This window comes from Corella eumyota, chromosome 1 (genome assembly GCF_963082875.1).
Source record: "Corella eumyota chromosome 1, kaCorEumy4.1, whole genome shotgun sequence".
Taxonomy (NCBI): Eukaryota; Metazoa; Chordata; class Ascidiacea; order Phlebobranchia; family Corellidae; genus Corella; species Corella eumyota.
This window is the reverse complement of record NC_137490.1, coordinates 12,076,489-12,103,899: the sequence shown is the minus strand read 5'-3', so window position 1 is coordinate 12,103,899 and position 27,411 is coordinate 12,076,489. Positions and strand designations below refer to the sequence as shown.

At 32.4% G+C, this 27,411-nt stretch overlaps 2 protein-coding genes across 4 annotated transcripts; one reads left to right on the top strand and one right to left on the bottom strand.

Annotated features, from left to right (window-relative positions):
* Window positions 1–69: 69 nt before the first annotated feature.
* Window positions 70–17,387, bottom strand: LOC145752295 (AT-rich interactive domain-containing protein 1A-like). 3 transcript variants are annotated; one of them, XM_082568558.1, is made up of 26 exons: window positions 16,695–17,387; window positions 11,211–11,360; window positions 10,932–11,087; window positions 10,764–10,850; window positions 10,548–10,656; window positions 10,205–10,420; window positions 9,711–9,866; window positions 9,294–9,389; window positions 9,122–9,175; window positions 8,814–8,994; window positions 8,267–8,684; window positions 7,942–8,145; window positions 7,546–7,706; window positions 6,620–7,390; window positions 6,402–6,501; window positions 6,109–6,210; window positions 5,748–6,004; window positions 5,447–5,547; window positions 5,117–5,288; window positions 4,399–4,571; window positions 4,180–4,280; window positions 2,488–3,935; window positions 2,209–2,335; window positions 1,922–2,068; window positions 1,434–1,570; window positions 70–1,200 (listed from the first exon to the last, which is right to left on the bottom strand). In XM_082568558.1, exons 1-26 carry the CDS (start codon window positions 17,310–17,312, stop codon window positions 1,080–1,082), a joined length of 6,363 nt encoding a protein of 2,120 aa, XP_082424684.1. In that variant the 5' UTR covers window positions 17,313–17,387; the 3' UTR covers window positions 70–1,079. The 3 variants fall into 3 exon arrangements, with proteins under 3 accessions (XP_082424684.1, XP_082424692.1, XP_082424700.1); XM_082568566.1 differs by having other exon boundaries at window positions 9,732–9,866; XM_082568574.1 differs by lacking the exon at window positions 9,122–9,175.
* Window positions 17,388–20,467: 3,080 nt separating this feature from the next.
* Window positions 20,468–27,338, top strand: LOC145740713 (solute carrier family 4 member 11-like). Its single transcript, XM_082558544.1, has 23 exons — window positions 20,468–21,108; window positions 21,803–21,941; window positions 22,016–22,239; window positions 22,839–22,891; window positions 22,970–23,069; window positions 23,182–23,307; window positions 23,423–23,513; window positions 23,586–23,709; window positions 23,795–23,992; window positions 24,074–24,164; window positions 24,272–24,394; window positions 24,518–24,631; window positions 24,743–24,875; window positions 24,965–25,038; window positions 25,133–25,165; window positions 25,252–25,447; window positions 25,518–25,624; window positions 25,737–25,905; window positions 25,981–26,157; window positions 26,273–26,384; window positions 26,500–26,580; window positions 26,655–26,824; window positions 26,914–27,338. Exons 1-23 carry the CDS (start codon window positions 21,072–21,074, stop codon window positions 26,969–26,971), a joined length of 2,730 nt encoding a protein of 909 aa, XP_082414670.1. The 5' UTR covers window positions 20,468–21,071; the 3' UTR covers window positions 26,972–27,338.
* Window positions 27,339–27,411: the final 73 nt, after the last annotated feature.

Sequence of the window (27,411 nt, the reverse complement as noted above, 5' to 3'; positions counted from 1 at the left end):
ACAAAATGATTTCGCCAAAAAAACAAATTGTCGAAAACGAGGCTGAATTGACGACTCGAAAGCGCCAACTTGCGGTTACAAATTTTCTTATTTTGTCCTATTTTGAACTGTGCTTTTGTGCGCCAAAATATTGAATTTTAGAAGAGTGGAAAATATAATAAAAGCATTTAATTCTTCTTTAAGAAATATTGTAATAACATATATACCCATTTGAGGTATTGCGTTTTATGCTTTATTTTATTGTTGACATTATATTTTAATTTAGACTTAATTAAAACTTCAATAGTGCCCTAATAGTACATTCTAAAAATATAAATTTTATTTTCAGTTTGCTGATCTGGACATTTTATTTTTAAAGTGACCAAAACAGAGAAACAAAAATGTCACAAAAATGTTGCTGCCTGGTTTCGAATGGCACAAAGCGACAAAAATAGTAAATAAACGAATATCATAAAGAGTTGAACTAAACACAAAAATAAATAGAAAAGAAAAATTTGTGACTATAGTTCTATTGACTGAGCTATGTCAAAATCCAGGCAAGCTCAGGGACAAAAATGAGTTAGGATCTATAGCAAAAATTTGAAACTTTAAATTTAAGAGAAATATTGTTTATATAACTGACAACACTATTGCACACACGTTGTTGTATTTCAACGTTGATTTTTGCTCTAAAATTCAATATTTTTCGGCAATAAACTGTATCGTTATTATCTCAAAGGGCGAAATCATTTTATTTCTTAGTCTGATATCACAGTATTTGCTTACAAAAAGGTCGCTGACGCCACGCACAGAGTTGATGACGTCACGAAAAGACAAAAATTCCAGCAGCATTATTTGAAAGTATTTTATGCATATGACGTAGTTATAACGAAAGTAGTAATAAGGATAAGATTAGGAGGGTAAACAAACAAACAAAAATAACATCTCAAATAAACAGTTTGCGAAATCGAAAAAAATGAGTAAATTATCACCTAAAAATCACATTTGGCCTTTTCTAACTTAGTATTTATTATTTAATGATACAAAAAAATTCCCCTTTCTCCCCCCCCAAAAGTGAAAAAAAATAGTGTTTCAAAATATCACAGACTCTCGTGACTTATTTCAAACAAAAGTGAGGAAATAATTTTGGTGACGGAAACCCCGAGTAATTGTGACATCGATAATGATAACAACCGAAGTTGATGCTTCATAAAACTTGGCCTACAAATAAAAAAATAAAAAATTGTTAAAAATTTGAAATTTAATTTTCTCCATCAATTAAAAACACTTTACTTTTAATCAAAAATTCATTAGAACTAATTCATAAAAATTTTTTACAGTTAAGCAAATTAAAAAATATAGATCGAATAATTTTGCTTTATTTTAAGCAAATTAAATTTGACCACAACATTTTAAGAGAAGTAACTTTAAAAAGATCTAAACTTAAATTTTACTTGTTTTCAGGAACTTTGGCAATGTTGAGTAAAATTTTTGCACATTTGACCATCATAAATGGAGGTGTACCACAGTTAATTATTTGTTGACCAGCCGAAAACATTCGACGATTGCTTACACCAGTTTCTTCACATTCCTTAAATTAACAAAAATATTGTGAATTTCTTTTACTTTGATTTTGGAGTTTGATACAAAATACCAAGAAAGGTATAAGCATACAAAATAAAAAAATGCAATTTGTGGTGTATGGGTTAATTATCTTGGACCAAGATAAGTGAATGGTTGCAACCATATTACAACAATTAGCAGGCAATCAACTAGCATAGCCTAATAAACAACATATTAGTGGATATTCATATTTATATATGTATCTATCTTTAATTTAAAACCTTACAAAAAGCAACGCATAGGTAGTCGCTTAACTGGTATTGGAAACATTAGAATAAAAAATAAACTTTCATAAAACATAATTATAATAAATGTTTACCTCTAAAAAGTTGATTAGTCCGCTTATTGCACCTTTTTGTAGGGCAACAGATCGAGCAACAGTGAAATCAGCTGAGGATAAATTACAAAGTAGAACGATGGCAAATTCTCGCAAGGTTTGGTCTTTTCGATCACAAATTAAATTCACCTAGAAACATAAAAATAAATATGAAAAAAAATATAAAATTATTGATGTAATTGCTAAATAACAAATAAACAACTACATTTTTTTATATAAAATAAATTATTTTTTTTTCGGATTTGAAATTAAATATGGTTGGTACTTACCAAATGAATGAACAGTTTCTCTAGGCGACTGTAAGGTCTTATTGCAAGAATAAGATCAACATTTTGGTCTTTTATGCTGAGTTTTGTTAATATGTCCAACGCAAGTCTTTGTGGAGACAATGGCTGCCTGTAAAAAAAATAAAAAATTCAATAAACACCCTGTAAATGAAATAAAAATATTTTTTTTACTTTTTTAAAATTAGTTTATTACAATAATCACAAGTAGAATACACCCCTAAACACAACTTAAATGCAGACAAAAAAAACAAGTTTTTTTACCTTGGTTTGGTTGAAAACGAATCACAAGCGGCTGAAGATGGACAGACTGACCAATGAAGGCAAGCTTCAAGAATGGACAATGCTGCATGGTCATCGGTTAGTTCACAGAGGTCAAGAGTCGAAGAAATGTTTGACAAGGTTACTAATGAATCTTCGTGTAAACGATAAACACAATCCCACCACCAAGGGTCACTATAGATCTCTTCGGTTTCGCTGTCGGTTTCACCAAGTACTGTTGTGCTAAAACGACAATTGCGCTGATTTTCTCCCGTTTTGGTGTTGTCTTTTGGCGCAAATAAATTGTTTGTAGTGACTGTTTTTTTCGATGCAAAATCAGGTGATTTAAGGTAGTATTTTGTGCTGTTTTTATTTTCTAAATCCTTATTCTTAAGATCGCAACCAGATGAAACATCTTCGTTGTCTTCTTCGGTGGTATTCGAAGTTTTACGCTGCCTTGTTCTGTGTTTATGACGCAATAATAACCCGCCCGAAATAGCCTTTATCAGATGTCTTTGTTTGCATATTTCGCCGGTGTTTTGCGGGATAAACGAAAAACCTCTTATAATGTTTGAAATACACTGCAGGCGATCGGAAATCTCCTGCCTTGTTTTACAAAGGTTGTGGCACAAAATGGGAGCAGTTAAGATGTCGTTAAGACTCTTGCAACTTCCTGCTGCTTCATCCTCAAGTAACACCACGTTTCGCTCTTCCAAGATCTTTTCAACTTTTGCAGTTACACTTTCTTCAACTACAACCTCAGGCTCGACTTCTTTTTTAATAAGGTCGCTATTTTTGTTGGTATTTTTATCCGAGCAATCCATTTTTTCTTCCGCAACAGTTTCTGTAGAATCTTCTTCAGTTTTTTCCTCTTTTATTTTTGTTTCTTCTGAGATTTCTGGCTCCTTTAGTATAGTAGCAGTAGTTAAACCATTACATAAAACTTCTTTCTTTAAGCTTTGTTTAATCACGTCACAGGGCGATTTAAATGTTTTGTTGTCACTTATAATTTCATTTGATTTATTGGTGAGATCATTTAGCTTGTCAATAATGTCTGATTTTTTAACGATGTCATTTACTATCAGCTCTCCGTTTGTTAATTCACTTGAATTTACTTCTACAGATTTTTTACTATCTGCAACCTTTTTATCAGTTTCCGATATTTTAGTTAAATCTGGATTTTCTGATTTATTTTCAGTTGCGACATCAGAGTCTGTGACATCATCAACTTTCATTGTGATGTCTTCATCCATTACTGTGATGTCATAGTCGTCGGGTGAAAGTACGGAACAAGGAATGTTTAAAACATCTTCTAGAGTTGCCTCGACAACAACAATGGATTCGTCCGGATTGATTGGTTCATCTTCCTTATGCTTGATTGATTTTGTTGTTGTTTTGTCGTTTTGGGAATAACTGACAACAATGTGGGCCAAGTCATCAGCAAGATTGATCTAAAAAAGTTAAAATAATTTTTAAAACGTTTGGCCGACTTTAAGTGCCATAATATTGCAGCAACAACTTTTTGCTTCAGCAATCAACAGTTTTTTTTATTTTAAAAAGCAATAAATTAGTCAAACTTTTTGTCTTTTAAGCTACATTTTATTTTAATTAATTAAAATATTAATAGCATAAGGTAAAAGTTTAAAAAGCATAAATTTAAGCAAAGTTTTATATAAAAAAGAGTAGTAGTTTTACCTTTTTAGAGAAATCCCACTGGTCAACTCGATCTTGTGGATAATTTTCTGCTCTTCCATCAAACTTAATAGAATATTTTGTGTACTTGCTGCACATTTTACCTGACAAAAAAAAATTTAATTTTGCCACTAAAAAAATATTTAAAATAATATCAGTCCCTGCTACATTTTTCGACAAACTTTTGTAATAAAAAGTTTTTAAAAAATATTGAATTTTTACTTCTGCAACTTCTTGTTCTTATCTTTGCCTTTAATTCCTTAATGTCGACGAGGTCATCCTGATCAAAAACATCTTCATTGATCTTCTGGGAAGAAAGGAGGTCCTCGTTAACAAACTCCACACCCAACATGACTTTCTCGCTTTTAAGTGAAAAAAGATGACCCAAACAAGTTCTAAAATCATCAATTTTTGGTAAAACTTTTAATAACAAAATACAATTAAGATCAGTGATTTAAAAATTCATATTTTTATTTAATACCACATAAAAAAAATCAAAACCCCAAACTAAGTAATTGTTTTGAACAACATGGCATATTAATAGTTAACTTCTTTTTTATTTAAAATTTAGATCTATTTATATTTAAGGGTAGTACGCAATATATAAATATATATGAATGAATGTCCACAATAAGGACCTTCAAACTAAAAAATGACAAGTTTTTTCATTGGCATTATTGGTTAAAAATTATCATGAGCATTATTGGTTGTTTTTTTGTTAGATTTTTACCTAGTGGTAAACCACCCCAACAAGCTCAAGGTTATTACCCTTCACCCGATGGTCAAGGGAGCCAGGACCCCCACCTATGACCCAGTAAACTCCAATTACTGACCATATAATGAAAGTTAACATTCAGACGCAAGCTAATATTAAAATTTTCGCTAATTTTAGATTTGTCTATTAAAAATTTTTAAACAAAATGTACATTTAAACACTTACCTGTAATGTTCAACAACTGAGTCGAGTAAACCAGGAAGTTGAGAAAGTTTAAGTTGAGAAACAGTTTGTTGGTCATATAATAAAATTGTGAGTGCATTTAATGCCCACGTACTTTCTGCCAACAAACCACTTTTCAAAGCCATTATTACTCTCCATGCCTCAATTGAACCAACTACAATAATTTTTTATTAAAGTGCAATTTTGCTGGCAAATTTTATCCAAAATTTAAGCTAAATTTCACAAAATTACATTTAGACACATTGGGTATTTTTAAACTTTAATTTTTTACATTTAAAGATCTATATTTTACTAAAAAATTGTAATATTTACCATCTTTGCAGCTTTTTCGCATAAACTTTGCTGATCTAATTTGAGTTGCTTCAACGGAATTACGAGGGAACAAATAAGGTGATCTAATCATATGAATTTGCCTGTAAATTTTAATGTTATAATATGCATTAAAGCAATAATTTAAAATTAAATTAAAAACAAATTTGTTTTAACTAAAATTTTTATAGTACATTATTGGTTCTATTCAATTAAAAATTATGGTAAAAATTAAAAAAAAAAGTGGCAAAAATTAAAAAAAAATTTCACATCTTCACAGAAGAACAAAAAGTTGTGGACCCACCTTTTGCCATCAATAACCCCAGGACTACCAGATTTCGGGTGCATAAATCTTTGATTTAGCCCCGGGCTAGCTACATGCATGGGTCTCCTGGGGTACCCTTTAGAGCTCCGTTTGGGAGGAAAAACACCTGCTGGTGAAGGGGTGCTAGGATTATTTGCATTTAAAGCTGAACTAGGTGGGTAGCGATGTCGTACCATAGGGTCATGTTCACCCCGATATAAAGGGTGATTTGGGGGATATTGGCCTGGATGACCATCCTAAAAATGCAAATTGTTTTATTTAACAATAAAAAAATTTTACAAATATTTTTTATAAACGAAGTCTAGTTTTTTTACTAACTTAGAGAGAGTTATAAACTTACAGAAATATATTGTTTTCTAGGTGGTCCAAAAGTGTCACTAGAAGGTCTTTTCATACCTGGATACTGGTTGTTATAAGCAGCACCACCTTGCATTGTGTATTGCTAAAAAACACAAAAATTATTTAAAATTTTAAAAATCTAAAAATCTAAATTTTTTATCCCAAAATTTTAATTTTTACCGATTATTTAAAATAGATAAACAAATGTAACAACTTTAATTGCCACAGGGCAAAGCATTTTTAAAACATTTGAAATTTTTTCGATTAATAAAAACATTTTTAATTTCTAGTTACCTGGCTGTAATGAGGAGGTCTCTGTAACATGGACTGCCTTGAAGATGGATAAGAAGTTGAACCAATGGGTCCACCTGGCATTCTACTATGCTGTGATGCACTAAAGTAAAAATTTAGTTTAACATTTTCATGAAAAACAAACTTTAGATGCTTAAAGCTGATTTTTCAATTCTAAGCTTTTATTGTTTTGGTTTAATTTATTTTTATTTTTAACTTGCCTGCTTTGATAAGCGGGGTGATTGGGTGGAATTCCTTGGGGCCTGGAAGGATACCCTGGTCTATACCCGGTGTTTTGAGGCATTTGGGGTCTTGGGTATTGTCCATATTGTTGTAGTTGTTGACCATGGTGCATTACGGGGGGACGATAAGCGGGTGAAGCAGTTGGATTTGGGGGTTGGGGGTTTTTCGAAACTTCATTATATGAGTTTGTTGGAACTGCAGAAGAAGCCATTGGAACAGGGGGTTTCATTGCTTTTGGGGTACCTGGTTGAGATAGAGTTTTACGATCTTTAAAATCCACAGATTTTACTGAACCTGGGGTATCGGGATGCCGGGTAAGATCTGGGGTCTGCCGTGATGGAGATTCAGAGGGCGCATTCATACTTGGGTGGGGTGATGCCATACTGTGATGGGGTGGTGGTGGGTAACCTGCACCAGGTGGGGGTCCATACTGACCAGGCTGCTGCATCTGAGGGTAACCTGGGTGACCCTGCATTGAGTAATTCCCCATATGTCGATTAGGTTGATGTTGGGGCATATATCCAGGACCATATTGCCCCATTTGCTGTGGGAATTGACCCTCCTGGTGAGGTGGATATTGTTGAGATGGGTACCTGGGTTGTCCCTGTGATGGGGCAGCAGGGGAATTTTGTGGGGGCATTTGATTTGGGGTTTGTGGGGTTCCAGGTTGAGGGGTTGATGCCTTTGCTTCATTTTTTGCAGCTTGTTGATCATTTAGGATTTTCTTTTTTCTGTTTGCTTCAGTAATTCTAATTCAACAAGAAAAATAAAGCATGCTTAGATGCACTTGAAATAAAACCAAAAAATTTTTTTTATTATTTTGCGTAGCATTAGTGCACTAGTCAAACATTTAAACAATGTGAATAAAAATTAAAAAGAATTAAAGGCTGAACAATTGTGTTACCTTGCCATTGCTTCTTGTGGTTCTACTTCCCCTCTTTCTTTCTTGCATTCAAATCCATACAAATATTTGCAATACTGTTTCTTTAATGTGAAACCAGATGTGGTTGCTGTACCAAGGTTCATTATAGAGCTTATATCTGTCCATTTCTTGTTGTTAGTCACCTTTAAAAGCAAATACAACAAAGCTTTAAATTTATTCAGAAAGTTAAAAAAAATTGGTCATATAATAAATTAACCTAATTAAAAATATAACTTTGCCATTTTTTAAACAAAATTTGCCACTTTTTGAATTAAACTTACTTTAAAAACTTTAAAAAATTACTAAAGTTACCAAGCATAAAACCATAAAAATTTGATTTTTATCTAATTAAATCTTATTAAAAGTTGAATAACCCACCTCTTGCATAAATCCTCTTTCTTTAACAAGTTGATACAATCTAAACAGATCCAAAGTCTTTCTTCCCATAAGAGGAGCATTCTTCAGAGGCAAATTCTTTTCCTCCCAATACCGGAGAACAGCATCGATAAACTCTTTCCTTCCGGGCTCTTGAGCTGGCTCGAATAATGCAGCTAGTTTTTGGGAAGCAGATCTTGCAGAAGCCTAAAAAAAATGATGTTTTTAAAAAAAAAAAATATAAGATACATAAGTAAAGATAGATGGCAATTCTTATTGAATAAACTTATACAAAAAAGTTGATTTAATTCCCATTTAAATGTCTTACCTTAGATTTAGTTGCTTCTTCAGGTGGGTGAGGATGTTGTTCAAGATGAGGATGATACCCATGGTGCATTGCTTGTGGGTGATTTGGATCCATTGCGTGTTGGGGGTAATATCCCGACCCGGGGTACTGTGCCTGATGCATGTGACCCTGTTGAGGATAACCTCCTGGGTAATGTGCACCTGGAGGAGGCATCCTTTGCATTGGGGGACTACCCATTCCTGCCACTGGTCCCATCATTCTTTGACCAGGCGGAGGATTTCCCCCAGGGTGAGGCATTCTTTGATAAGGTTGTTGGTAGCCAACTGGAGTTTGCTGAGGCATAGGTGGGGCTCTTCGTGGGGGCCCTGGCTCCCTTGGACCATGGAGTGAAGGGTAATAACCTTGAGCTTGTTGGGGTGGTTTACCACTAGGTGAAGATCTAACAAAAAATGTTTAAATAAATATTAGAATTAAGTCTGGTAGTGTACACCAATAAGACAAAAAGGTTATTTATGGTCTAACCAAATATTTTAAATAAACTATCCAAGAAAATGCAGATTTAACTCACCCCGGTTGAGCTGAATGAGCGGCTGCAGCAATAGCAGCGGCGGCTGCAGCAGCAGCACCCTGCCTTGTCCCATCAGATGCTGGCTGTGTTGCTGCTGCTGCTGCTGCTGCTGCTGCGGAAGGTTGTGAGTCCTGTCTCGATGGCCGGCGCTCTGTAGGTGCAGGCGAGGCAGTGTTGTAACCTAACAATTAAAAAAAATTTAATTTCCTAAAAAAATATAATATATTGTTTTACTTTCCACATTTGGTGCAAAATAAAACAAACCAATTAACAAAAAAATATTTTTAAGTGCAACGTTATTCTTGTACCTTGCATCTGTTGTTGGTACTGGTAATTGGGATTGTAATACTGCCCATACATTCCTAAAACATGCAAAAAAGAAAACCAAAATAAAAACCAAACCAAAAACCATGCCGAACCAAAAACTAAATTGAACAAAGCAAACCAAAACTAATCTCCTCCATAAAACTTAAAACTAACCCTGTTGTTGCTGTTGTTGTTGTGTTTGTTGTTGTTGATTGTATCCTTGTTGTTGCTGTTGCATGGCCATACCTGGCTTGCCACCACTAGGTGGGCCTAAAGAGTTGTTAAATTTAGAACCGAGTTCAACACATTCGTAATAGGAAAAACATTAATAAAATAATGATTTGTTACGATTATATGTAAAAAAATAATCAACTAAAATAATTCAATTTAAAAATATTAAACATTAAATCTGTTACATAAAAACTATATTTCTGTTTCGTCAAAATAAATTGGGCTTACAAACTTTAAGTTTTTTTTAAAAAAAGCACATGAGAATCAAGTATTTTGTAAAAAACAATGTTAATAGTTGATCCATATTCAAAATACTGATAATTAAAAATTACTTTTTTTAACAATTTACTTAAAACTAACCAGGGGGTCTTTGAGGCTGACCTGGGGTCCCATACGGTGGTGCATTCTGGGGATACATTTGTTGTTGCTGGGGTGATATCATATGTTGGGGGTAATGTGGGGGTTGCTGGGGTCCATAACCAGGTTGAGGTGGGTGGGGACGATAATTTGGGTAACCTAAAATACAGAACACAAAAATTCTTAACCAAACTTTTTAAATAAAACTTCTTGAACCGAATTTACAAAAAATTTTAATTTTTTTTTTAATTTTAATAAAACTAAAGTATTATTATAGTTTTTAGTCTCATAATTTTAAATTATTATCAAAACTGCCAAAGGCAATCTAACAAAATTAAAAAAATTTAATTTAAAAAAGAATAAAATACAATGTATATACATATTATACTGTTATAAAAGCAAAAAATTTTAGGATTTTAAAAGTCAATGAAAAAACATGGTTGACTGAAAAAAATCTGAAAACTATAACTATAAATTAAAAAAAAATTATTTTTAACCTGGCATTGGAGATTGACTTGACATGCTACTATGCTCTGAGTGCTCAGAACCCGATCTAATATGGGTTTGCTGTGGGGTACCAGGTCGTACAATAGGGGGTGACATTGGGGTACTATGGGGCGAGCTTGGAGCTGGTGAGGGACCTCGTAACTGAGCCACACTTGGGTGTTGGGGCTGGCCATGACGGGGTGATGGGGTAGCATGTGGGGATTGGCCTAAAAAATAACAGAAAATGTAAGTGCCAGTTTTTTTAAAACTATACACTTTGTTATTATTTGTTTTTAATTCAAGTTTAAACATTTATGTTTTATTTTTAAGAATTTAAAATTCTTAAACATTAACCTGGTGCATTTTGAACTGGTTGAGGTTGGGGAGTTTTTCTGTTTGGGGACATCATGTTTGGGTTTGCTCCCGGAACTGTTTCACTCTGGGATTTTGGGGCTTGGGTGTCCTTAACATATTTAAACTAAGGTTAAAAAAGTAAACGAAAAGTGTCAAAATATACTCAGATCTTTTTTTCAAAATTTAAAAAAGTGTAAGCAGAAATATTTAAATTACCATAGGTCCTTGTGGCGGGTATCCCTTGTTTTCTTCCATAGCTGGCTGTGTGGCAGGGGGGTTTCCCTGTATATAGCTTGAATTTGGCTAAACAAAAATGTTAATAATTAACTAATTGCACTTTGCACTATGTTTTACAAAAACTGTAATAAATAAAATATTTGTTACTGGGTAGCCATGTTGTTGTGTGGGATATGGTCCTCTGTAGTATGGGGCCTGTTGGGTTTGCCCATATTGGGAATAACCAGGGTAATTGGGGTGCCGAGATGGGTATGTCCCAGGAGGATAACCTGATGACCCAGGAGGGGGCATAGCTGGGTTGTACTAAAAAAAAATTATAACAATTATCACAAAATAATTTTTTTTTCAAACAAGAACAAGTAAAAATATTTTACCACTTATATATTTTACAATTTTAAGTTTTTTAAAAGCTTTTTTACAACTTACTTGTGTGTTTTGATTATACTGAGATCCGGCATGAGGTGGTGGGTAGTTTGATGGTGATCTAAAATTAGGTTGTTGGGGGTGATATTGATGTTGAGGGGGGTAACCTCCAGCTTCAGGATTCATTGAAGGGTCAACTGGTTCACGTCCATACTAGAATAATTAAAATAAAATATTTTAATTTTTGCTCGAAATAAACACAAAAATTGTAAAAACTTATGTAAAATTAACAAATGTATTTACAAAAAAATTGCTTCTGATAGCAATACACACTACTAATTCAAGACTAAACTTTTATAAGATACAAAAAAAAGCTGAACTCTTTATAATATGTAAAAAATCTTTTAGAACTTTGGTAGCTTTAGAATTTAAACCTTAGTATCTTATTCTTGAATCAGTATACTCATTCAAAAATAGATAGAGAAAAGTGTAGTTAGTTGAAGTTTACAAGAGACAAAAATACTACAAATTAAAGTCCTCAATTCGTAACCAAATCCACACTTAAATCAATGGAGAAAAGACAGGTGGCAATTGGAGCTTAATCTGAAGATCAATCTACAAGCGACTCCACTTTTGTGACGTCATGTCGCACAAAACACACACAGGATTAGAGAAATGTCAAAGTCAAGTAGCGTGGCGGGAAATTGTTATCAAAACAAATGCGATTATGAATGAACGAGGTGAGCGGACATGCCGTTTAAGGCACGATCGAATACCGAAAAAAAACATGACTCGGCATTCTGAAACATTGCTCTCATCGCACGGATGAATTATTCAAACGCGGTTAAGATGAAAGAAGGAAATAAACACGGCGAGTCTGTAGTAGTAAGGCGAGGGCAAGAGAGAATTGTAATAATGTCAGGGATAACAAATCACTACTTAAGTGCATTCCAACGTGCCAAACACGTGATCGTGGTTGCCGGCTTTGTCAGGGTCACGTGACCAACAACACATTAACCTTTTGCGTGCCGTGTTTGTGTTTTTGAATTTCATTTGTATCGACTAGAAAAATAAACGTTAAAACGGGAAGAAACGTGCGTTTACCCTAAAAACGTTTCTGAGGTTATAGGTCGATCCTATAGGGGCATTAAAATATTACATGTCAAAAATCACAATTTTTTTTCTAATGCATAATATTGATTTATTTTTGTGTATTAAATTTTGTAAACACCGACAAAAGCATTCGGGTGTAGTCAATCTAAAAACCAAAATTTTAGGTATAAAGGTCTAATATTGACGCATTCCACTATTTAAAATAAAATATCATGCACAAAAAAACACTTTTTTAATATATATAATACAACACTCAGCATTCAAATCGTATTTTTTTTATCCAAAAACACCAACTTTAAAGTTACGCGGTGTTTATTACGTGTTTGAGTGCATCATTACTTGAAAAATACCCAAACCAGGTTTAAAATGTTCCACCATCAATATTTTAAACACGATTTACAGCATACTGTGGACAACAAACATCACAACACTTGTCGTGTAGGTGATGTCGCTTTTGTAAATAATAACATAATCAAAATTTATTTTGAATAAACTCCCCTGTGTTTTGATCAATAGGTTACAAAATTTCTGTGTATAAAAGAACCAACGGTTTCTTTCAATAAAACGTTCCGCTAGCGGGGATCGAACCACGGAAAAAATGGCGTAACAAAATTGTACGAGCTTTAAAAAAACGGAACACGTCTCAAATTAAAACACAAATATGTTATTTAATTAGGCCTTTAATAAAAGAACTTAATAACTTTGTCATTAAAAACGGTTTAGCAAAATAAGTATAAACATAATTTAAAAAAAAAACTTGTATAAATTACAGACAAATTAAAACCAAAAAATTCCTAATTTGTGAGGTAAAGTAAAGAGACGAACAACAAAATTCCCTTCTGTTTTTATCATACCACAAACAAAGTAGGCGAATACGTCACCGCCCAGAGAACAATCACGCGACTATGAGGTCATAAGAAAAGTAACAAAGCTCAGCCTTTTTCTGCCCTCTCTCAAACTAAATGACGCGACAATTAAAGAGAGAGAGAAGAGAAGACGGGGCTTCTCTCTCCTTCCAATGTAAGCACAAACAAGAGGAAATGAATAACTAACGAGCTAGTCCGTACGGCTTGTTACAAAAACATATTTTTTCGTTAAATTTATGGGAAAACTTTTATTTGACATACTTTATTTAAAAAAAAATTGTTTAAATCACAAGTGACAAAAGTTGGTCATCAATTTGTCTTTTGTTTAATAACAACGCCTGTTAAATTTAACCACGAAAAAAAACAAGAATCAGGTATATTGCGCAAAAACGCGTCATTAACATAAAATGCTACGCAAGTCATTTAAACCACACACGTAACTGATTGCCATCATGGGAAAATAATATCGTAATTTCAAGTATGACATGTTTGATGGCTCAAGTGTATTTTTACACTAAGTTTAATGGTAAATTTATGGTATTTGGTAATGACCAAAGTTTTGTATGAAGTAACGTTAAACTAAACATTATTTTTTGTATTAACATGTCGGGGATAGAAATAAAACACAGCCCTTTTTTTGAGAAAATTCTAAAAAATGTTGAAAAAATTGTATAACTAAATTTTTTTTTTAATATATACTAAAACGGGATTTATAGTATTACAGACTTTAAAATTCGAGTATTTTTAAAACAAAATGCGCACCATAATATTTCGTTACTGTTTAACTCTGTGTTTAGTTATCGCTTCTTGCGCGTAACCCGGTTACAACGCCAATACCGTGTTGTCGTTCCACGTCACACATATAAAAACGTGGTTAACATCGATTCTTTGGTTTGTTTGTATCACGTGACCGACACACAAAAATTAAAATACCACGCACGTGTTCGCCAATTGTTACGTCACGCAAACAATGCGGTCACGTGACAAGCAGCTATTGCTGGAGTTAAGTCGCCGCTAAAAATAGCAAAAAGTTAATGGCTTAAACCGCAAAACACTCTAAAATTGTTTCGACATCGATTTTATCGCGGCTAAAAATGGATTAATTCTCGAATTTGGATAAATATAGAAAAGTATGTTTGTGTCATAAACGGCGGCTAGATGTTTTTATTTGCGGCAGCAAAATGTCAGCCATTGTTTTTTTTCATGAAATTAAAACGTCTAAAATTTTTAAACCCTGTTAAAAATGCCAAATTTTAGGCTAAACTCTAGCAGTTTTAGTTTCCTTAAAAAACATAAATACTAAACAGTTTTTGGCCGAACGTTTTAGTTGATAAATAAAACAAGGGAATTTCCGAACAAAAATAAAAGAAAAAACAAATTTAAATGCCAATCCCGAGTAGAATATGACACCGCATTTTTTAACAGAAACAATGAATCAACAAAAAATGTATCTGATGACTTGCTAATTAATTAACAAGCAAATAAACACACGTATTCAAATTTTACGTAACGGGCCATGGACTTTGCTACTAAAACCCAAAAAGGTTAGTAAACTTATTAAATAGCAAACACAAAATCTATAATAATAACAAAAAAACGAAGATTTTCTTTGTTTTTATACCAAGCCAGTTTTAAGGTGTGTAATTGAAACACCTGCTAGAAAACCAAATCATTTTAACGTTAAAAATGACCACATCGCTTTGGTCCCACAGATCTCATATGTTCTAACAGAGCAACAATATGAATTATATTATACAGCTTAAATTAAAAAAATTAAACGTTTGACCAATTTCCACAGGTATTTCTTTTTGGAGGTGTTAACTTCACAAGGTACATTTAAATTGTCACCTTATAAGCCCACGTTAAGAAAGTTTTGCGCGTGTGTTCGATGCGCGAGCTAAAAAAGGGCGTAAGCACACAAGCACGCGGAATCAAACAGTCATCACTATCAGCTGAGTGCTATTTCATTGGTAACCTGATTTTGGCACCAATATTTAAATATACTTAATCAATGGGTGATTTGTTTATTTACATGATTAAAGCGGCAACGTGGTCAATGTGTTTTAATGTTAAAATTGTATTATTGAAATAAAGCACTCTAAATAAAATCCATTTCCTGATATTATTCTGGTAATAATTTGTTACTAACTGGAGTATGATCATGGTATTGCAATTAATACTAAAAATACAAACATTTATTTTAAAAAAGTGCAAGCATTATTTAAAATAACAGCAAATAGAGGTATGTTATCAGGTAACTGTAATAGCTCTGCCCAGTTTTAATATTGTGTTTAAAAAAAAATTCTGATCTAGATTTTTTGTATAGTTTTTAAAGCAAAATTAATTAAATAGTTTATACCCATCATGATATAACACAGTAAATTCTAATTTACTGTAGTGAAAAAAATATGGGTGCCTATATACAATACCCTTTATTTTTAATTTACTATACAGTAGCCATTTTGGACAAACATTTAATAAAAAGTACATCAGAGTAAGAATTTATATTTTATGATAAAAAAACTTTCTATATACACATTTAGAGCAGTTGTATGTTACTGACCTTCAAATGATTTTTTAACAAAATGGTTCCAAGCCAAATTTTGTTTAAATCACGTTTACAATTTTTTGAAATACAGTGTTAAACTGTGAATACTTCTTACTTTTAAGGGCTTACTTTTTTTAAAGGTTTGCTAACTACAAGTGATCTGTACAAACTTCTAAAATACATAAACAAGCACCAAAACATTACAAAATAAAAACCCCGGTACCTGGCTTAACTAGATCTTGTTTGAGTTAAAAAATTATTAAAATAAAATTATAACATTTTATTTTATAACCTAATAATAACCAATCCACGTTTAAAATCCATCTAATGGTTACAACATTCTAATATGCATATTATCAGCTGATTTACTATTGACAAAACGATAATTGAGTCTGTGACCTCACAGACATCAATTGTTAACCTTTCAAAATCTATTTTTAGCATTTGTTTGATAACAAACTTGTAGTAAATTCTTTATTTACATACAGTCTGGCAAATACTTAATTTCAGTTTTAATATAAAAAACTGAAATAAAAAGTTAAAAATATGCTATGCAAGTGGTAAAAACAAATCATATTAAAATTCTTTAATAAAGTTAAAAATTATAATTTAGAAAAAAAAATGTTAAATGTTTTAACTATATATATTTTTTTTTGAACCTTATAAGAAACAAACTGTTAGCAACTGAACACATGACAAGCATAAGACAAAATGAAGAAAATTTCTAAGTTACTAGACACAGTAACAAATTGTTAAACTTCTGATGCTTTTAAAACTTAACTGTCAACTTACTAAATAAAGTATAACGTCATTTTAAACCTTTATTAGAACTGGATGAAGAATCTTCGATGTATGATAATATTTTAGTTTTTTTAAATTTTACCGATATTCAAATCTTGTGAAAATATTTTTTTTTTATAAAGAACAACTAGCAAATAACCATTAACAACAAAATAACAAAACTGCTGTTTTTAAAGATAATATAAAATTAATAAAACAATTAGTTCAGATAATCTTTACCTGCTGCTGTGGTCTTGCTTGCCAATTCTGTGAATTATTTTGTCCATACTCAGCTGGCTGCCCAGCAATATTCGAACCCTGTGCATTATTATGACCAGCATAAGGTGCTGGATATCTCGTCGGCGTCGTCAACAACTGATTTAAAGTCGGAGTTGGTGCCCCTTGTTGTTGGTTTGGATATCGTTGCACAGAATGATGTGAACCAGCTTGCCCGGGCTGCATTGGCCTACTACCAGGTTTTGACATTGAGTAAATTGAATTTGTATGATTGTACGCACCATAAGGTTGGTATGGTACTGCAGGATTATGATCGCCATATGATGGGCCATTTGTTTGTGCAGGCTGTGGTACTCCATTACCATATCCACGATTGTTATACACAGGGCCTGGTGGCGCAACACCATTGGTGTTTGGAGCTGGGTTTGTGTCACTTTGAGAACTCAGCATTTTTGAGGCATCTTTTTGATTCTGTACTATTTCATTTTGGCCAGACTTTGGTATATCTTCAGAAGCTTGTTTTAAATTCCCGTACTCATGATTAGGTTCAGTTTTATTTTCTTTCGTACAATCACCGTTTTCTTTAACGTTTTCAGCGGCAGTGCCTGTATTAGTTACCATACCTGAACTAAGGTCTGTTAACAAATGCTTATTTTTAAGCTAGCTACGCAACTACCAGTACATATGAAACGTCAATTCTCTAAAAACATAAGTAAAAATAATAGTATGCAGAAATTAAATAAATAATATTAAACAAACACGCTAAATATCTGATATTTGCCTCCCGCTTAAATACAGAAAATTGAAAACCCCTTTTCTGTACCGTAAGCTAGTCTTTCCTTCGCCAATGCGCCATTAAGTAAATCACGATTGGAATGAATGGAGGGCGACATTGGCGTTTTCCCCTTATTTTGATAACCACCGTCTTCACTAATTGTTTCTGAATACTAGAGACATTCACACGTGTAGTAAGTTGACTGAGTAGAATAGCTAGAAATTGAAAACTGCACAATGCAAAATGCACTAGGACAATTCATCTACAGAAACTCCGATTTATTCAGGATATTCATGCGCACCTTTATTTCAATGTAAATTTTACAATAACAAGAGTTATGGCTTTAAAGAAACATCCTATATTACTAAATCAAATTTTTAGGCAATATATGAATTAAATCTACAATTTTGGTTAATTTTTATTCAAAAGTAAACTTTCTTTCAGAATATAAAAAATAAATTCGCGGAGGGATACCAGCGAATCAAGCGATTTCTGGGTGCGCGTCGTCTCAGGCACGGTCGATGGTTGGCTGTTCTGTTTCACTCCCTTCAATATATTCATGTGTTTTTGTAATTACGTTTTTTCTCGTGAAAGATAATCCCAACATAGGCTTTCTGTCGACGCAACCACGGCCAGTTAACTGAAAAGTCTTGTGTACATGGTTCAATCAGCACGTCTTTTCGTGACATCCTCTTGGCAAACCTATATCGTTAACCGAAGCACAATTTAAGTATAAATTTTATCAAATATTTTTCAAGAATATTAATACTTTAATAAAAACAAGCACATTTTTAACTTTTATTTGAAACCCAACATGATATTTTTAAATTTATTTAAAATTATTTTTGACAGGTGGATACTTTAATTAAAAGCCAAAAAGGGTTTGTTTTCGTTAAAAAGTTAAATTGGTGAACATCGATATTAGATTGGGCGCCTGAATATCGAACTGAACTATCTAAGCCCATCGCGCTTGATTTATTACAAAGGGCCCGAAGCGCACAAAAGCACTGGCTCGATAAGAACAGGCAACGAAAATACAGCGTAAAATAAACAAAGACTATTTGCCTCCCGGGTCGACCGACCTTTCAGAGTAGAGCGAGGGAAGCGCTGGCTTTATTACAACGCATCCTGCCGAGTCAGAACGGCTGTTCAAACCGCTGTTCCGCAAACCCAGCACTCACACGACATTACTTCATCAACAAAGCAAAATATAGCGCGACTGTGGCGGTAGAAACAATTGGAAAAGGTGCCCACCGACGATGTGAATTAGCGCGCATTAAATCGTGTCACTAAAATCACCATAATTTGACTTAAAATGGACCAGTTATGCACAAAAACATTAAAAAATCAGGGAGTAAAACAGTCGCTTTTACGCAGTAAAATAAAGGGAGTATAACTGAATTGAAGCTGAACAGCCGACTGGTTTGAAACGGTCGTTGTCGATCCTTTTCGAGCTGTATAGCCAGTAAATGTTATGCGTTTTATAAGGCCTGACAGTTTCCCCATAACAAAAAACAGCAAGGCCTTATAAACTAACGGACCGCGAAACGTAATGGGACCGTTCTTTTCGCGTATAGCCAATTTTCATTCAAACTGGATTACAGACTTCTGATGTTTCCAAATAATAACAGTGCGTTTAAAATGACCTACTCGCCTATTTACATGTTCTTCATTAAAGACTTTAGGCTTGTCTACATACATTACGTATTTCGTAAAATTTTGAAATATACGGGCCATGTACATTTCGTCTAAATTCATAATCTTTCATATTTTTATTTTTTAAGATTATATATATAATTTTTTTTTAATATATGAACTTTAATTTGAGCTGTTGTGTTATTGACATGATTTAAAAATTCACATGTTTTAGGCAGAAAATCGTTAGTAATCTGCTAATAGTTTTATAATAATATCGTTTACAAAAAAATTCAAATGTTCAATTAACAGGCTTAATAACGACAATTTAATAAACTACTACGATTAAAGGTCGTCAATGTTTTTAATTTACATTTTATTAACTACTACACGATATCACTTAATATCAAGCATATCCACATCGTGACGCATTGTTTTGTAAACATAGAACTAGAAAAGCACGTGTTCCCTATGAAAAATAAATATTATAAAAATTTTGTCGTTTTTGTTTTTAAATAATATTGAAAATACAAAAAAATGGTAAGGTTTTTTATTGAACTGCGAAACGCATCGTTCAATTTACAAAAAATACCCTACATTACCGAAAAGTAGATTGAACATTCCGAATTTTATTATATGAAATATAACTTATTTAACAAAGTCAACAAAAAAAAAAAAAAAAAAAAAAACGAAGTCAAAAACAATATTTTAATTTTTAAAACCCTATAAAAAATTCAACATCAAGCTGTAGCACGCCCCCTTACGGTTAATTATTTTTTTGTTTTGTAAAGCAATAAATTTCCAAATTATTGCCAGATTAGGATTTCACGACTATGTATTCTAAAAACCATCAAATTATGTGTAGTTAACGGTTCTTAAACAAATTTATCATATTTTTACAGTTTTTTGAAATTAAATATAAATATATACATTTTAATATCCAATGATAAGAGGTTATGTTATTAAAATCGCTTTAAACAATGCATGTCGCTTTAAATAATGCATGTTAGTTTTACATCTCATGTATTTTACGGTCCTAAATTTTTGAAAGATTTTTTAAAAAAATTTTTCAAAAAATTACAAAATTGATTTTGTTAAAGATTCACATTAATAATTACCAATCAATAAAAATAAAACTACAATGCTTTAACATAAACGCTTTTTCAAATAATTATGTTGTTGCAAAACCACGCAAGCGCCAACAATGGCATGTGATGAGTATATTTGTGACGTCACAATAACTAAAAGAGAACGGAGGCGTTGGGAAAAAGTTAGGCTTCAGTCTTACATGTTTTTACCGTTGTATAAAACAATACGTCTCGAAAATCAATCAGTAGTTTTTCATTAAAGTAAACAACAAGTAACCAGAAAGCTAAGAAAACAATCAGTTATTCAAAATCAACTAAAAAAAAAACTAAGTCAGAAAAATGTCAAAACAATATGATTTGCGAATACGTATATACAGGAAGTTGACAAAACATTGGTATGCACGTATACAGCAGTATTAATTTTTTTTCTTGAAATTTCAAAGATTATAAAATTGTTTAATCCTTAAACAAAACAGCTTATATGGCAGTTTAAAATCGTGCTTTTCGGTAATTTGATCGAAATTTTGTTTTTGTAAATAACACTAATCACGTTTTACAACGAGGTGGATTGCATTACTGCTAAGTTCTAAGGCGATAATTCGATTAAGTAAAACTACTGCATTGGCATTTTTTATTTAACAACAAAATATAACTGAACTGCAAGTTTGCAAATTTATATGGTTATCCAGTAACATGTGTGTTTTGAATTTAGCTTCAGTATACATTAATAAGGAAGTCATTGACAGGTGCTGAACGTGTAACAGTTATTCAATAATTTCACCTGAACGTAAATGCCGTTGGACCACAGTCTAAGAAAACCCAAAAACTTAGATTTTAAAAGAAAAAAGAAAAAGAAGTTGTAAATTAAATTTGTTCTTCAATATGAGCAACTTTTCTGGAAATCAAGATCCCGTAGCAGGTTGGTATTCGACAGTTTAAATAAAATAAGATAAATGTTATCTAAATTGTAAACATGAAATATCTGGCAATTGTCCTAAATAATCACATTTAGAAGATTTGTCCAGTAACTTTTTAGTCCACTTGAGTTAAAATAATGGCAAAAACATATTTATTTGTGTTTAAAAATATAAAAAAATCTATTTAATGCATTTCCACGCAAAATACCCTTTAAAAAAGTTCCCTGGGGGTCATGTAAGTGCATTGGTAACTTAAGGTAATAATAGGATCAATAAAATTCTACCGTAAACGTTTTTTAATACTGCTCGAATTATGTTAAAACAATCGATCACAATAACTTAACATGATTGTGTTGCGATTAGAAACTTCGCCGTTTAAAGCGAAAAGTTTACGAACGATTTGTTAACCCTCTTAAGTGATTACAATTCAATTGGACGAAAGCAAATCCGTCAAAATAAATTTTATTCGAGTTCCGTGAAAAACTTAAGTGATTTTAATCTTATTTAGTGACCCACCGTTAACGTAATAAATACTTGGCAATTATAATAACACAGGTGTTTTTTTTTTTACATTTTTGTTTTGATTCTCCACTAACTTAATATTGTATAAGCCTATTTGTATATTCACATTTATTTATTCTTGTAACGATGCTTAAAATTAAAAGTAATTTTTGAATAATTTATTTTAAATTATAGGAAATGGTGTCAACCATTTTGACAATCCTGCGTATTCGGAAAATAATGAAGTGACAAGCGCGAATGGGGTCACTGTTCATTTCTCCGCATTAGAGTTACCCTCTCCTACTTCTGAAAATGGCGTAGTTGGCGGAATGAGGTAAAAATTTAAATTTTCTGTTAAAAACAAAACCTAATTTTTGAACACATAATTGAAACAATCATTTTTTCTAGAACACGTACAATCTCGTCGACCATGAGCGTTAACTACGATGACGTCATATCCGCGGAAGAAATGATAGAGGATGACGTCATCGAGGAAGAAGAAGCCTCTAAGGTACAAAGCGCAATTCAAAAACAGAGAGCGAGTTATCAAAATCGAAGAGCGAGCTACCCCAATCAAGACCGGAGGCCCAGCAACTTTGGAAGACGAATGTCGTCACATGACGTCATTGACGGTAAGTTACCACGCCCACTTTGTGCACGTCCTTAACACAAAATACCACAAAACAACAACGTTGCTAAAAACATGGCGGTTATTAAATATTTTTGTCGGTATTCGATATCGGCACCGGAACATGTAAGTGTATCCTGAAACAACTTAAAGAGCTTTAGTGAAGTGCCCGAAATTGTTGACCTCATTTTTGAGTAAATAATAAACACACTCACCTGCCGCAGAAAAATACCTTGGAAATGTTTATAAAGCACAATAAACATCACGTCGACTGTAATTTTATATAGCTGTAATTACTACAAAGGCAATTGTCTTGGAGTCAAATTACAATAAAGTCTTTTGTTTTACAACCAGTTGATTATAGAACTATTATTGCTTTTGTCGTGCGGGGCCAACGGGGACAAAGTTGATGTATTGTCACATCGTGAACTATGGACATTATACCTACGGACAATATCGCTATTGCGTCACAGTTAATATTGTTTTTATGTATTTCAATATCAAAAATACCAACTAACCTCAGCAAAAAAAACAAAAAATCAATATACAAATAAATGTACTGTTTTTAAATACAAACTAAACTAACATTTTTTTTATTTTTAGAAGAAGATTTGGATGAGTTTTGCCATCGGGAACTAATTCTTAAAATAAGAAAGGTAAAAAATACAAATAACTATAAGAACCTCTATTATCGTAGTATTAAATTATATTCAAGATTTTATATTTTTTTGTAGACCCTCCCCCTTAAAAACTTCAGGGACGAAATAAGAGCAAGGCGGGATCTGGAAAAATTCTTGGTCAAACCAGTTGTGCTGCTGGACGTACCCCACACAAGTACGTTATTGCTACCCCAAACAACCCGAACAAATATATTTAAATGTCTAAAAAGTATATATACAAAATGAATTTTCATTAAATAAGTTTATTTTGTAATGTGCCGTTTTAGGTTTGGATCTAATCGTGGACGATTTATTGAAGAAATTGCAAAAAGATTTGGACGTGGACGAATCGATAACGTCCCAAGCTGGAAAGGCTTTTTTTACCTTTCAGGAACAGTGGGAAGAAGAACCACGTAAGTGCATTTGCAATATTGTGTTATGTGTTAACATTTGTTTAACATATTAGCAACCTAAAACCCTTTTTGAGATAATAAGAATTAATTTAAATTAGTTTTTACATTCTTACAGATGCCTTCGTTGACCATTTAAAAGAAACAATTCAAGGGGTAAGATACAAACCTGATGGTGCTGACTATGAAGAAACCTGGATAACAACATTGTAAGTACCAAATACACAATTTTCCTTCTACAAAAACTGGACTAAATTTTTATTATATGGATTTATTTTTAGGTGTTCATTGCCTATGTTGAAAAAGAGTCACGTGGGCATTGCTCGTTTACGCAACCCGCTTAATCTTGGTAACAAATGCGAAGAAGTAAAATTTGTGCTTGCTGTAATCGCACCAAAAAGAGAGGTATTCTAGTAATTTAAAAAGTAAAGCAACGGTTCTACCTCAACTATTTAGAAAATTAAGCTAAAAATCTACTTAAAATTTACAGAAATATACCAAAAGTGCTGTTGAAATCGGAAGAACGTTTTCTTCAATTATGTGCAACTCCTCTTTTCGACATAATCTCATAGAAGCCTCAAGCGAGGCGGATTTCAAAGATGTTCTGGCCCTGCAGAGTATAAAGTACAAAAACCAACTGAAAGACTCGTTTAACCAAAAAATTGATCCAGAAGAAGCAGAAATCGAGGTAAGTAAAAATCAATATTTTAAAACTTATAGGCCAGGTTAAAGCAGTTTCAATCAAAACATTTTGTTGTTTTTATATTAGTTAGAAGATTACACCTACAAAGATTTTGGCCGTGGTATTATCGATGACTTAAAGCGAAGACTTCCCTGTTATTGGTCTGATTTTAGAGACGGTAAGATCTAAACAAAAATGTTATCTTGAGGTTCCAAAAGTTGTATATATAATTATGTACTTAAGCAGTGCTTTTTAATGGAGATTTTTAATGTACATTTTTACCAGGCGTTGTCGGAAAGAATACAATCCACAAACTGATTGCCACAATTTTTTTCTTGTACTTCTCCATTCTTCTGCCAGATATTGCATTTGGGACACTCTATGAGAAAATTACGGATGGGAAAATAGGTAAATTCTAAAAAAATTTCGCATAGGCTAAAACAGTTAGGTTTTTTTTAAATGCCTAAAAATATTTAATCACTAACATGAGTGTTGTTTGTTAAAACTAAAAATTTATGTACAATTTTATAGATGTCATTTCGTGCATTTTGTCACAAACCATTGGGGGTTTAATATTTTCCTTGATGGCTGGACAACCTATGCTAGTACTGGTCACAACTGCTCCTCTAGCTCTTTATGTTAAAGGTAAGTTATACAGGCATACGTGTTTTTGGTAAAAATAAAATACTTGTTACAAATCTGCCTATATAAACAACAATTAAAAAAAAGTAATTTGCAACACATTTCGTATTTTAGCTATACAGACTATTAGTGAAACATTTGACTTCGATTTTCTTGCAATGTACACGATGATAGGAATTTGGAATGGGATTTTTCTTATACTCCAGGCTCTATTTAATGTCAGCAAATATATGAAGTACTCGTCAAGGTAAATAATAAATCTTTTTTTTGGCTTTTTGTTAAATACAAACCTTATTGCTAATTAAAATTTAGATTTTACAAGGATTTTTTATTTAGATCTACTGAAGAAATATTCGGTGTTTTTATATCTATTGCCTTTGCTGCCGATGCAATCAAAGCAACAAAAATCAGTAAGAAATATATATTTCATACACCTAACAAAGCCCTTGGCTTTGGTAATGAACTTCTAATACTAAATTAACTTTTTTTTAAATATTTTTTTAGATTTTGAAAAGAATTTTCATTTTGAAATGCCAGGTTTGTAATTTGCATTACTTTTTGGGTTAAACATTTTGAGTTAATTTTTACATTTAATCTTATCAAATTTACATTTAAAATTGTAGAAGTCCTTGCACTCGCGCCTAACATATCCACAACGACTATTAGTAATATAAACGTAACAACAGCATCAGCGTATACTTACGAGATGGGATGTATCGACAAATACACCTGTTTTCGTCCCGAGAACTCCATTTTGTTTTTATTTTTAATGTTTGGAACACTATGGCTTGGAATAACTCTACTTAAATTTGACGACTCGTAAGTATATATCCAACAGTATTGGTTTGTAAAAGTTGGTTCTATTTTTAACGTTACGTTATATTTTTAGACAATTTCTTTCTCCTACAAAAAGAGAAATATTTAAAGATTATGCACTTGCCATAACTGTTATCGTGTTTTCAGTCGTCGGTTCCTACGGGTTCAGCCAAGTAAAACGTAAGCCAGGCTTCATAAGTTTATCTAACAATTAAAATTCATACTCCTTTTATAAAATTTGGCAAACTACTTTAAAATATTTAGCATTATATATACCTATTTTCTTTTTTAGTTGAGCCTTTTCAGTACGATCTAACCCGAAACCTGTTTGCAATACCAGCGATCGGGTCGTTACCACTCAGTGCACACTTTGCAGCGGTAGGTCTAGGATTGTGTTTAAGTTTTCTGTTTTTTGTGGATCAAAACGTTTCGGCTGCACTTATCAGTTCTCCACAGTTCAAGTAAGTTTACCCCTAAAGTACACTGCAGATAAATTATAAATTCTCTTGTTTAATTTTTTTGTTTACAAATCCTAGGTTAAAGAAAGGACCAGCCTACCACTGGGATTTGTTCGTGGTCGGAGCACTTAACATATTTTTATCTTTGTTTAATCTTCCATGGGTGCATGCTGCCCTACCACACTCACCTTTGCACGTCAAAGCATTAGCAGATGTCGAACAACATGTCTCCAATGTTGGTACAGTTTCCGACGAGTAAGTAAGATAAAGCCAACGCATTTTTCCCGAAATTACCACATATGTTTCCATAACATTTAATTATTTTATCTTATCAATAACAAACACCAAATCTTGACTTGTATTTTTATAGAATCGTAAAAGTCAGGGAAACGAGATTGACAAGTTTGATTTCTCACATTTTTATTGGCCTTTCTCTTTTGATTGTTCACATACTCCAACTTATACCAGTAGCTGTATTACAGGCAAGTTGCTTTTTTACTAACAGACCTACAACATGGCTATTTTTTTTATTTCATTGCTCTATTTAAATTTAATTAAATTTATGTACTTATTTTTTATAGTAAATTTTTGTTTTAGGGGCTGTTTTTATTTATTGGATTATCGTCATTTGCGGAGCACCAAATGTACGACCGAATGCTTTTATTATTCACAGAAGGGGTAAATTTCTTCAAAGTTTTAAACTTTAATAATGTTTTTTAAATGCCATTTTTAAAGAGCATTTCTGTTTGTAGAGTTCTTACCCGCCCAATCATTATGTGAGAAAAGTTCCACAAAGAAAAATTCACTTATTCACTCTGCTGCAAGTTCTTCAACTAACTGTAGTTTGTGTGTTTGGATTTGCAGAACAATACTACCTCAAAATGATATTTCCAGTCATCATTTTATTACTTATTCCAATAAGGTTTGCAATATTTTTTGGTTAATATTTTATATTTTTTGCTAATATTGCCAATATGTCAACGTGTTAAACAAACATTTTTATTTTTTTAGATATAAAATCATGCCGCTTATTATTGAGAACAAATACTTGGCTATACTCGACTCCTAAGAAGTCACTTATATATTTTGCAAACAAATAACAAAGACAAACAAATCTTTAATGTTTTATATTAAAATGTTATGTATTAATGGTGCTTACTACTCCGAAAACTGTAAATGCTTGTGCCTTTGTGGCAAAATAATGTAAAAACTGTAGTAAAATGTAGTAGCTTTAAGGTAAATTTTTTTTTAGAATGTTTATGAATAGGAATTGTAAGTCTATATTGCAAACACTTTGAAATTAATGACTTGTAAATTTAGTAGAATGTATTATATAGCCATCATTAAACGCAAATTATCTTGCTTTATTATCTTATGTTTTACTATAGTTTCGATTGTTTATTAAACAACTGAAGATATATAAAAAGTTTTTACTAAGTCTAATCACAAGTGTCTACTTTTGCCACGGGCGAACAACGATTGAATTTGTTTACTTTTACTAATCAAATC

Coding starts and splice junctions, on each gene's coding strand:
- LOC145740713 (XM_082558544.1), top strand. CDS start 21,072: ATGAGCAACTTTTCTGGAAATCAAGATCCCGTAGCAG. Junction 21,109..21,802: donor AAATCAAGATCCCGTAGCAG/GTTGGTATTCGA, acceptor TTTAAATTATAG/GAAATGGTGTCAACCATTTT. Junction 25,906..25,980: donor ATCAGTTCTCCACAGTTCAA/GTAAGTTTACCC, acceptor TACAAATCCTAG/GTTAAAGAAAGGACCAGCCT.
- LOC145752295 (XM_082568558.1), bottom strand. CDS start 17,312: ATGGTAACTAATACAGGCACTGCCGCTGAAAACGTTAAAGAAAACGGT. Junction 9,867..10,204: donor AAGTCAATCTCCAATGCCAG/GTTAAAAATAAT, acceptor TCTGTATTTTAG/GTTACCCAAATTATCGTCCC. Junction 2,069..2,208: donor AGAAACTGTTCATTCATTTG/GTAAGTACCAAC, acceptor TTATGTTTCTAG/GTGAATTTAATTTGTGATCG.